Source organism: Dipteris shenzhenensis, chromosome 4 (assembly GCF_047967505.1).
Source record: "Dipteris shenzhenensis isolate YYH24624 ecotype China chromosome 4, Dip_SZ_1.0, whole genome shotgun sequence".
NCBI lineage: Eukaryota > Viridiplantae > Streptophyta > Polypodiopsida > Gleicheniales > Dipteridaceae > Dipteris > Dipteris shenzhenensis.
This window is the reverse complement of record NC_141599.1, coordinates 10,751,879-10,764,297: the sequence shown is the minus strand read 5'-3', so window position 1 is coordinate 10,764,297 and position 12,419 is coordinate 10,751,879. Positions and strand designations below refer to the sequence as shown.

At 44.3% G+C, this 12,419-nt stretch overlaps 1 protein-coding gene across 1 annotated transcript in view; it reads left to right on the top strand.

Annotated features, from left to right (window-relative positions):
- LOC147902446 (uncharacterized) overlaps window positions 1-10,717 on the top strand; it is a 134,629-nt gene extending 123,912 nt beyond the window's left edge. The window contains exon 10 of the mRNA XM_087373491.1: window positions 10,344-10,717. Within this exon, the coding sequence (XP_087229617.1) occupies window positions 10,344-10,652 (309 nt within the window). The 3' untranslated portion in view covers window positions 10,653-10,717. The remainder of the gene's footprint in view (window positions 1-10,343) is intronic.
- Window positions 10,718-12,419: the final 1,702 nt, after the last annotated feature.

Below are 12,419 nucleotides of genomic sequence, written 5' to 3'. Positions count from 1 at the left end.
CTGAAGTCACCTTCATCACCAATATAGTGAGACTAAATACTACAAACACAAGGGAGAAGAAGAGGTTTCATACGTACAAGAGGGAGCGGAAGCTCCAAGACTACTCATAAAGAGAGAATGAACTAGAGAGAGATGGACTCAAGAGTCTACCTAAGAGAATATCTTCTACAAGAGGGAGCGAAGGCTCATGGAAGAGGCTTGAGGAAACTAGAGCTACAGCAACATGAGGCCTAATGGTGGAAGAGATGATGAACAAGGGAGAGGAGGGCTCCTTTTATAGAGATTTTGTCACCCTCCTTCACCCATTTACAATTGCTGCCTGTAGATTCCTTTCCCCATCAATCACATAAGCCCGTATGTCACCATCCATGTCCTTTTTGGCTAATCTTGCCATGTGTCCCATCAAAAGATGCTCAAGACTCTTAAAATATTGAGAAAGTCAAGAGTCTCCCCACATGGAGCCCATAGGGACCCTCTCTTTTCCATATGTCCACATCCTCCTTAGTCCACATAGGAATTCTAAAAGGAATCCTCTTGACTCCACACTCCTCCACATGCCTTCCACATGCTTGGCATGTGGCCTCTCTTATATTATTGGAACACATGGACATGAGCCCACCTCTTTATATGACTCACTCTTCCTATTTTCTAAAAACCCCATAATATCCCATACACAAATAACTCTCACCCCATACCAAGGTTTTTTTTTTTCCCCCCCAAAAAAGTGACTTCTATTAAGTAAGAAAGAAACCCGCTAGAGCAAGCTCTGTGCAGAAATACACCATGCTAAGCATGTAATAAAAAACAGCTCAGAGGAATGAGGTAGAAAGAAACCAAGGCTGAGGCTGAAAATGCCATCTCAACCCTGTAGAAGTCTCAGCAAAGAAGGGAGAGTCTCTCCAATCTCTGAGAAAAGTAACTCTCCTAGAGGAGGCTGCTCGAGATGATCCTTGCATGGTCGCCCAAATGGCCATCAGAGTGTGTATCGTATCTGTCCAAGTACTGGCCAAGATCTGAGAAGGGTGAACCTGAGAACCCTCCAAAGCCTCGGTGCATCTGGCTCTCCAAATATGCCATGCTACAATGCTAGCTAGGATCTCCCATGGAGAGTCGACCAAGGAGTGAGCAGCCCTGAAAAGAGTGGCCGGAACATCCTCTAGAGAGCACGACTCCACAAGGTGTCGTCGGATGTGAAGAGCCCAAGAGGAATCAATACCAAGGTATCTATCATTCATACACATGGTATTTACAATGATCCATTCCACTCATCCTCTCAATACCATACAATATCTTAGAAAATAGAAATAAGTGAGAGCCGCTAGGCTTTCACTTGATACTCAAGCTCTTATCAAACATAGAAGAAAACAATACCAATGCCAACTAAAGAATATCAATTTTTGGTGTCACAGTACTCTCATGGAAATGACGAGATGCATGCTGGAATGCAAGAGAGTCTCAAAGGCTTTTTGGGGAGAAGCAATTGTGACAGCCACTTATATTCAAAACAGATGCCCTATCCAAGGTTTGGTTAATGTGACTTCATTTGAGGCTTTGTATGGCTTTACGCCAAAGGTTAGTCATTTCAGAATTTTTGGCTCAGTGGCATATGCTTTGGTTCCAAATGCACATGGGACAAAGCTTGATGACAAGAGTGTCAAATGCATTTTCGTGGGGTATAGCACTGAAAGCAGGGGATTTAGGCTTTATAATCCCGCTACCAAGAAGGTAATAATCAGCAGAGATGTTCTCTTTGTTGAGAATGAGTGCATGCAGCCCGCTAGTGCAGACTTGCCACCATACGATGACACCTCTTTGGACATCATTCAGTTTGAGGATGATGAGATGGAGTCTCCTGATGCTTCCCTACTTCTCATAGTTCATATGGCTTGCCACATGTTGAGGATGGCTCTCCCTCAAATGTTTCAGATTTGCAGCCAATTAATGAGAATAGACAGTTGGAGGTATTATCAACGTCATGAGGCCACTAAAGATGTTGATGCAGCTCCGAGTGGTACAGCAGAGAAATCTATTCCACGTTGGGCAAGGTTGACCATTCAAGATGCTAAAGATCAGCCTACTTTGAGGAAAACCAGGGCCAGCAGTCAGAAAAATCAGGAAAAGGTCAATTTTGCTTTGATGACCTCAATGATGGAAGCTGAAAATGAGCCTCAGAGCTTCAAGGATGCTCTACATAATCCGGCATGGCAGAAAGCTATGGAAGCTGAGATTAAATCCATTGACAAGAATGCCATGTGGGACTTGGTTGATGTGCCCATTGGGGAAAATGTGTTGGCACGAAATGGATTTATAAGGTGAAATACCATTCTTTTTTTTTTTTTTTTCAAAAAAGAGACTTCTATTAAGTAAGAAAGAAACCCGCTAGAGCAAGCTCTGTGCGGAAATACACCATGCTAAGCATGTAATAAAAAACACCTCAGAGGTAGAAAGAAACCAAGGCTGAGGCTGAAAATGCCATCTCAACCCTGTAGACGTCTCAGCAAAGAAGGGAGAGTCTCTCCAATCTCTGAGAAAAGTGACTCTCCTGGAGGAGGCTGCTCGAGATGATCCTTGCATGGTCGCCCAAATGGCCATCAGAGTGTGTATCGTATCTGTCCAAGTACTGGTCAAGATCTGAGAAGGGTGAACCTGAGAACCCTCCAAAGCCTCGGTGCATCTGGCAATGCAAATGTGCCATGCTGCAATAGGATCTCCCATGGAGAGTCGACCGAGGAGTGAGCAGCCCTGAAAAGAGTGGCCGGAACATCCTCTAAAGAGCACAACTCCACAAGGTGTCGTCGGATGTGAAAACCCGAAGAGGAATCAAGTCTCTCAAAAAATACCTGGGGCCCTGAAAGAGTAAGCCAAGCCACTGATCCCCAGGTCATATAGAAAGGTAGGCGAACCAAAGTGCTGAAAACTCTTGCAATCCCCTTCCATCTTATTCTCACCTGTCTGCAATCCCATAGGCAATGTTGTATTGTCTCCAAAGCAGAAAGGCAGTGAGGGCAAGAAGGGTCAGCTCCTGGGAATGGATAGATGAAGGGCACCGAGAGAAGGGCTTCCCCTTCTTTCGTTACACGGTCAGTAATGCCAGGAAATTCTAGCTCAGCTGTAGGGGTTGGAGGCCCACCAAAGCTCATCATTGGGAGAACTTTCAGATTCCTGCTGACTTGCAAAAAACTTTTTGGCAGAGACTCTGGAAATCCCACCGGAATAGAAAACTCACTCTCTTCTTTTGGCTTTCTATTCATGGTGGGATAGCAGTAAACCATTGGAGATCCAGGTTCTCGAAGCTGACCCTTCTTGCCCTCGCTGCCTTTTTGCTTTGGAGACAATACAACACTGCCTTTGGGATTGCAGACAAGCGAGAATCATATGGAAGGGGATTGCAAGACTTTTCAGCACTTTTGTTCGCCTACCTTTCTATATGACCTGGGGATCAGTGGCTTGGATTGCTCTTTCAGGGCCCCAAGTATTTTTTGGGAGACTTGATTCCTCTTGGGCTCTTCACATCCGATGACACCTTGTGGAGTCATGCTCTCTAGAGGATGTTCCGGCCACTCTTTTCAGGGCTGCTCACTCCTATGGGAGATGCTAGCTAGCATTGCAGCATGGCACATTTGGAGAGCCAAATGCACTGAGGCTTTGGAGGGTTCTCAGGTTCACCCTTCTCGGATCTTGTCCAGTACTTGGATAGATATGATACACACTCTGATGGCCATTTGGGCGACCATGCAGGGATCATCTCGAGCAGCCTCCTCCAGGAGAGTTACTTTTCTCAGAGATTGGAGAGACTCTCCCTTCTTTGCTGATACTTCTACAGGGTTGAGATGGCATTTTCAGCCTCAGCCTTGGTTTCTTTCTACCTCATTCCTCTGAGGTGTTTTTTATTACATGCTTAGCATGGTGTATTTCTGCACAGAGCTTGCTCTAGCGGGTTTCTTTCTTACTTAATAGAAGTCTCTTTTTTGAAAAAAAAAAAAAGATGAATGATGTGTTGTATGTCTTACGAGGTGAAAAGGATATACCTCAAGGACCATTGGTTTCCGTGATGGAAATTCAAAAAGCTCAAGAAGAGTTTTTGTTTCTTTGTACAGCATCGGTAGAGCCGGTTGATGATTCTTCGGTTGGCACTGATGTTGTCCAAAATGAAGAGATGGCCAAGCTGGCTGATCAAATAATAGAGGAGTTCTCTGATTGTTTTAGGGATGAGCTACCTTATGGGTTACCTCCAGAGCGGAATGTTCAGCATAAGATTGAACTAATCCCGGGGGCAGAACCTGTAAATAGACCTCCCTATAGGTTGAGTTTTACTGAAGAGGCGGAGGTGCGAAGACAACTGGAAGAATACCTCAAGTTGGAGCAGATTCAACCAAGTTTCTCACCTTTTGCTTTGCCAGTGATATTAAAGAAGAAGAAAGATGATACTTTTCGCCTCTGTATAGATTACAGAGCATTGAATAATATCACTATTAAGCACAGGTATCCGATGGCTTGGATCGATGATTTGCTAGATGCATTACATGGGGCCATAATTTTCAGTAAGATAGATCTTAAGTGTGGCTACCATCAGATCCGTATTAGAGCCGAGGATGTGCATAAAACCACTTCTAGAAGTAGGTTTGGACATTATGAGTTTTTGGTAATGCCCTTTGGACTTACCAATGCTCCAGCTACATTCGTCATGCTTATGAACAATTTACTACGTCCGTATATTGGAAAGTTTGTAGTACATTTTATTGACGATATTCTGGTATTCAGTAAGAGTATTACTGAGCATTATGAACACTTAAGAATAGTGTTCAGTACTTTGAGGAAAGCCAATCTTATATGTAAATAAAAAGAAAACTATACTGTGCATGGTAAAACTTGAATATTTAGGATTCATAATTACTCTTGTGGGGGTAGAAATGGATCCAAAGAAAGTGGCTGCGATACTGACTTGGCCAATCCCTCAGAGTTTGACCACTTTGCGATCATTCTTGGGATTTGTTCAATTTTATCGAAGGCATATCAAAGGATATAGTATCCCCATTGACTGATCTAACCTCAGATAAAGTACCTTTTATATGGGGGTAGAATCAACAGGATAGTTTTAACACCATAAAACAAGCTGTGGTCTCAGGACCGGTGTTAAAAATAGTTGATCCCCAGAAACCGTTTTTCCTTGAAACCGATGCAAGTGGCATTGGCAGAAGCAGTTCTCCTTCAAGAGGGAAGGCCAGTAGCCTTTGAAAGCAAGAAGCTTTCTCCCTCTCAACAAAATTGGCCAGCTCATGAGTTAGAGTTGTATGTTGTTGTCCATGCTCTGAAAACATGGACACATTATTTGTATGGGTCAGAGTTTTATGTTGATGTTGATCACGATACTCTGAAATATTTTTGTAAACAACCTGACTTGAGAGGCCGCCAAGCTAGGTGGGCAGAACTCATGCAGGTGTTTAACTTGACGATTTGGTACCGAAGAGGGAAGGATAATACAGTTGCTGATGCGTTGTCACGCATTATGCATAATATGAGTTTCACGGTATTAGACAGTGCTCTAATGACCGAGATTAGAGAAACTCAAAAGGTGGACGAGTTCGTCCAGAGCCTTTGGCCTAAGTCTCATGTATTAAAAACCGGGGAAAAGGATGACCTGGCATCCAGAAAAGGCCAAACTTATGCAAGATATGCCATAAGGGATGGTATGCTGAAAAGAAATGGCAAGGCAGTAGTACACCTAATCAGAATGATCTCAGGCAGAGAGTCATTCAACAATGCCATGATAACCCATGTGCGGGACATCCAGGAGTCGAGAAGACATATGATCTCGTGAGACGAGATTTCTTTTGGCCAAAGATGAAAAAGCATATTCATGAATATGTGACACGCTGTTTTTCGTGTCAAGTAAGTAAGGCAGATCGGGTGAAGACACCCGGACTTTTACAACCCTTGGAGATACCGCTAGGTAAGTGGGAGAGCATTTCCATGGACTTTATTTTAGGTCTGCCTACGACACAAGGTGGATATGATTCTATCCTTGTGATATGATTCTATCCTTGTGGTGGTTGATCGTCTTACCAAGATGGCTCACTTCATTCCAAGTAGAGAGTCTGATAGTGCCCCACAAGTGGCGGATTTTTTAATTAGACATATTTCGTTTGCATGGATTACCCAAATCCATAGTGTCAGACAGAGATGTCAAATTTACCGGTCATTTTTGGACTGCAGTGTTTGAGACACTAAGGACTGAGTTGGGAATGAGTAGTGGGGATCATCCAGAAACGGATGGTCAGACGGAAAGAATCAACCAATTTTTAAAGGATATGCTTAGAGCATATGTGTCATTGAGGCAACATACATGGGACAAGTGGTTGCCACTGTTAGAATTTGCCTACAATGATAGAAAACATTCCTCTACAGGATTCAGTTCTTTTGAACTGAACTATGGTTATAGACCAGCGAATCCAACTATAGTTGGAATACCTCAGAAAGTGCCTAGTGCCGCGAACTTTGTGGTTCAGATGCGAGATATGCTAGCGTTTGCGAGAGCTAACATCCGCCGAGCTATGGATAGAGCTAAGGCGTATGCGGATGAAACCGATCCGCTAGAGAATTTAAGGAAGGAGAAAAAGTTTTTCTCAGAGTTCCTTCGCACTTTTGCAGGAGAGTGTGCTAAATTATCACCTCAATATTGTGGGCCATGGTTAATTCTAAAAAGAATAGGCAAGGTAGCCTATAAATTAGAATTACCACAGGGTTGTAAGGTGCACCCAGTGTTTCACGTTTCTCGTTTAAAGAAATTTGTGCATATAGGTGACTCACTAATCGAGGGTGTTGTTTTGTTTCAGGAGATAGAGGATAATGCAAGACGCAAACCAATAGGAATCCTGGACCGAGGAACAATGCAAGTGCGCAATCGGAAGATACCCACGGTGTTGGTTATATGGCATGGTCTACCTCTATCAGAAGCTACCTGGGAATCCGTATACCAGTTACGGAGAGTGTTCCCATACTTTATCATCGAGGAAGTTGATGCCTAAAGAGGGAAGGAATGTTATGCTCAAGTCGAGGTAACATTACCTCGGAAGGGTCAGTCGGCATTTTCCTTTAAAGGATCAATGTTTGTATTATATTTGTTTGGGCTTCATGTAAATGATAAAAAAGGAATAAAGGTCAAGGTCCTTGGTGAGGGTGATATGGCACTAGACTAGGTGAACCTAAGACTAAAGGGACCTAAATGCATTAAATGTGCCTAGGGGCAAATGGTTTCAATGATATCCCAAGAGAGGGGTAAATGATGCATTAAGGAAGGACCCTAAAATGAAGACATGTGGCATACTAGATCCATCTAGAGAATTTTGGGGCTTGGTGGAATTTAGTAGGCAGGAGCTTCACATAACTGTTGATTTTGCTGAGAGCTTGCTACCACCAAGGTTGGCTGGGAGGAAAATTGAGGTGCCTATGCCCGTGAATCAAGAATCAGTTAGGAGCAAATAGATTAAGTTGTGTCACAAACGGCACGAGAAACACTAGGGTCTGAGTAGCTTGGCAGACAGTGATCATGCCACAGGCATTGGGAGGCTTGGGTATCATTGATCCGGAGATGTAGAGCAGAGCCCTTTTGGGCAAGTTAGTGGTTCGTGGCCTCACCCCAGGTGCATAGCCTTGGAAGCTCCTCTTACAGTAGCGAGGGCTTCTGAGGAACACCCCACGCACTGGGGGCCTTCACATAGATGGATCTTTTTAGAGGCCACCCTTACGGGGAAGGCCTCCCCCCTGATGAGGAGTCTTCACAAGGTTTGGCAGAGACTAGCAGGGGGTCTCATATGTGCTCCGCCCAGATGCAGAGAGGAGTTTGAGTGCTAGCCCCTGATGTGGCACCCAGAGGTCAGAGATCAGGAGGGATGTATGCTCGGGCAGCGAAATCACATTGGTTGGGCACAGTGGGACAGTGGTCCAGCAGCGTCTTTTGGTCGCTGGAGAAGACTACCTATGAAGGCAGAGGCGAGGCCTGATGCCCTAGCGCATCTGCGAGGGGCAGGGCAGCGGATGGGCGAGATTGACTTAGCCATTCCTAAGTCTTGGTGGGAAGGACTTCACATTTGGAGAGACAGCAGATGGTTGGGGCAGTTTTCCCGTACTGGTGTTCCCTTGAGGATATTGATGCAGCACGGCAGCACGCACCCTGGCTTCTTCCGTGTAGGACTTGGAGGCCTACTTCAGCCCCGCACTGGGAGCGACCCTGAGATGGATGGGAGTCTTGATGGGATACACTGGAAGATGATTAGAGTGGTAGGACGCTTGGGGAAGGAGTGGCACATTGATCCTCCCAGTATCTCAAAGCAGGACGCCTCTAGATGGCGCCTTTGGCTATGGGAGGGTAGACCCCTGAGGGAGGTCCAGTGGGATCCGAGAGAGTGGTTCTGGCCCTCTAGGGGCGGCCGAGCTGAGACGGTGGATGAGGTGTCCTTCTTTTCCTACACCACATGGATTGGTAGGAGACTTCAGATGGACTCGGCGAGGTGGACCCCCTCAAGGGAGAGACGCTAGGTGACCCAGAGAGTGCCCAGGGATGTTCGCTCTAGGTTGTGGACGCGGTTGTTGTGGTCCAGCTTGCGGCCGAGGAAGATCTCATACTTCTTCTGGCTGGCAGCCCACGAAGGACTGCCCATCGGCCCATGGTTGGAGCAGATGCGAGTGGAGGGGCAGTGCCATTGTTGCTCTGATGGTGTCTTGGAGACTATCCCGCATTGCCTATGGAGCTATCATAGCGCAATGAGGATCTGGATGAGAGCCCTCAGGATCATGACACATATGCAGAGTCTGCATAGAGACCACACTTAGGGGATGGTGGCTTGGTTGACAGAGGGAGGACACGCGTTTCAAATCAATGAGATCTCCCCAGCTGACCGGATACAGGGTTAGAGCATTCAGTGGATTGCACTCCACGAGGCAGTCCCCATTAACACCCTAGCTCCTCCTCCTAGGGAAGACAGTGTTTGGGAGGTGGTAGCCAGCATCACGGTTTGGAACATTTGGGTGGTGGCTCGCTGCAGTCTTGTGATGGGAGAGCACCCGGTTCCACCCTCGGCTACCTTAGTTGCCATTTGGCAGGATATCATCTACACTCTACGGTCCACCTAGGAGTGTGGGACTCCAGGCTCTAGGGCGACTATTGAGAGGCATGCTCGTTTCTGCAAGGCTTGGCTTGTAGGTGTTTTCTACATCTTCACTCTGCGAGGGATTCACTGGCTGTATAGTCCTCCCACTTGGCTGTTAGCCCCAGTTTTAGAGATCCCCTAGGCAGTGAGCTGGGTTTCTCTAGAACAGGCCGCTTTCTTTCTTTCAGCCTTTTCCGGTTTTTTCCATACTCAGCACCTTTGGGGCTGCTGTCTTGTATGAAATCTTTCAAGCATTAATAGAAGGTTCCTTTTTAAAAAAAGGACTTGCAGGCCTGCAGTTTTTCCTTATTGCTGCTGGTGACCACTTACATAATACTGTTTGATCTCATTACCACTCACCTCTAGGTGTTGGCCTTGCACCTGTAGGTCACGTTTCTATTCTCTATCATCATTATGTCACCTTAAAAGATCAGATTTTTAAGCTCCCATCTTTGTATAGAGTTCATGCTTAGCTTTTGGCTTGACTTGTGCAGCCCTGCATTTTTCCTTATTGCTCTTGGTGTACATCTATATAACACCATTTGATCCCATTATGAGTCACCTATAGGTGTTGGTCTTGCACCTGTAGGTTTTGGTTATTGATATTGTCTTCTGTGGTATCTCGGAATGTGCTAACATGGTTGTAAGCTCTCCTGGTCCACCATCATCCTGCTGTCTTTAGCATTGTATGTAAGCCTACAGAGCTGCTTGATTATAGTCGCTCCATAGACCCTCAAAGCAAGCTCAATGTTGGAGTCACACTTTGTGTGATATGTAATGAAGACTTTCACTAATGCTATCGTGCTCCCATCTTCAAAGTGATTTGATACATAAGATGCTTCTAAAGTTTGGTTTTGATTTCATGGTCCTGGAAGACATACACATATGGTGAGCAGTTGAAGCCCAAGCTGCTCCACTTGTGTCGGAACTTTTGGTCTTTTTTCTTGTTTGTTTTCATTTGGTTCTATCAGTTCCTTCAGGATGGGTGCAGCTCTATGTTGTTTTAGGTTGAGACTTATCTTTTGGATTTTTTTCCTTTGTGTTTTTATTTGAAATATGATGTTTTCCTAACTGCAAAATAAAATAGATCCACTGACAATCTGTAATGAACTCTCGTGTATCTTGCAAAATTTGAACATCTCCTGTGTGGAAGGGAATGTTATATGATCCTCCTTTTCTGTATTTCTACCCTTGCAGGCTACAGATCAGGTTATCTTATCTCTCATTATTTTGGCATCTCTGTTAGCCATTCTCCCAGGCAAGCTTATTTTAGTTGTAATATTCTGGGCCACGTTCACCAGGCACTTGCCTCTTCATCAAGAGATCACAGAAAGCTACATGAGGAGGTTGAAAGAATGGTGGTTTCGTGTACCTGTTGCTCCAATCCATTTTGTAAATCAAGGGAATGGCATTAAGAAAGTCCTTTCAGATGACTCGACTTTTTACAGAACCTCAAATGCTATGGAAGAGCACATTGCATATGCTAACTTTTGTAATAAAATGTGATCATGGGTTTGATATCTTGTACTTATATTCCCACTGAACATGCCCGTTATGACCTGGAATAAATATTGGAGCATCCATCCAGAGATTTTACCACAAGTTGCAAAGAATCTTCTCATGCTTTTATCATATGTAGAATTCCCGCATTTCTCATTCCTGCTAATTGTCACCGACTTGAAGTCATGCCATATGATTTTATGGATGTGACATCCTTAACATAATGGTTTTCATGTATATACTGCTGTAGTCAACTTGTTTTTTTTTCTTGGTAGCCCCTTTAGTGCAGCAGCCCTCGTGCTGCTCTTTCTTTCCCTCCAGCATTTTCCCTGAGTCATGTCTGAATACCTCTCCCCCTGTATCCTCTCTACCCTCCCCCCCTTATCCTCTCTACCCAGCACCTCCTCCCTTCCACTCACAGCCTGTCATCCTTTTGTCAATTTGTGCTTCCATGATTACCATCTGCTGAGTTGGATTCCAGAACAGTGGACTAAGTAGCCTCTTGAGAGTCCAAAGTAATCCAAACCGTGCATTTACCTTTGTTTGTTGCAAATCTTTTTTCAGGTTGCAGTTTGTCCTGAGTAAAAGACAGCCTATCCTGTAGTTGTTTTGAGTATTGCATTGAAAATTTTCTTCTTCTACATCCCCTGCTCCAACATTCATGGAGAAACTTCCTTGTATTTGAGCATCTCTACCTTCATGAAACACATCTTCTGCTGGATGCTTACTGTTCAACTACTGTTGAGGGGTTGCAACGCTATCTTACGCTTTTGCTTAACAAATTCCATCTTGTATTTTCTTGGAAAGTGCAAGGTAGTAAACAAGTGAAAAATGCAAGACACAAAAGTGTGTTTTCCACAATGCTCCAAAAACTAATATACGAGGAAGAATTGGGTTGTATAGGAAACCCATAAAAAGTGAAACATTTAGGTGACTAACATACCATTGTAAATATCCTTACAACTCCCCCCTCAATGTTATGTATTAAGTACCCATAGAAACGTCTCAAGTGTAGCTAGTTGCACAAATTCATCCTAAAGGGATATAGCACCTATGGGAGTAACCCAAGCACATAGAAACAGTCATTTTACTATCCCCCTTGACATTTTTGTCTATAGATGGATAGGATGAGGTCTATGAAGCCATCATCGAATGTATTGATGATGATTTAAATGTGCTTTATGCAAGCATGAAAGATGCAATTTTCCACAGTGGCAATGCAACTTTGACTATTAGATAATCCGGGGTAGCCACATTATCTTGTGAATCATATGAAGAGACATGGCAGTAGGAGAATGCCAAGCTAACTAGGAACGGAATGGAAATATGGAAAGCATAATGGCAAAATGGAAAGAAAATGAAAGAACAAGTGCTAGGCAATGATAACCAAAATATTCACATGATATAAAGCTTGATGTTGACTGATGTGAATGACTCAAGACAAGTACAACACTATATAGTGTGACACTAGACTCTAGAAAGCCATAGTGTATATGGGATAACTCCCAATATGACACGTGGCATGTCTAGGACTCACTAGACTATAAAACACCCCCTAGACACCTAGTACACTCATTTTTGACTCACTTTGGCTTCATATTCCAACACCCCCCCATGAAGGCAAGGTGAGAGACTGCTGGAATGGAACCAAGACAATGATGGTCATCAAAACTGTGCATGCCAATCTAGAACTAGATATGGTTCCCAAACAATCTCAGAGGCAAGTGAGCATGGCTTAGAGGCTAGTGAGCATAACATAGAAATCTCATCTAG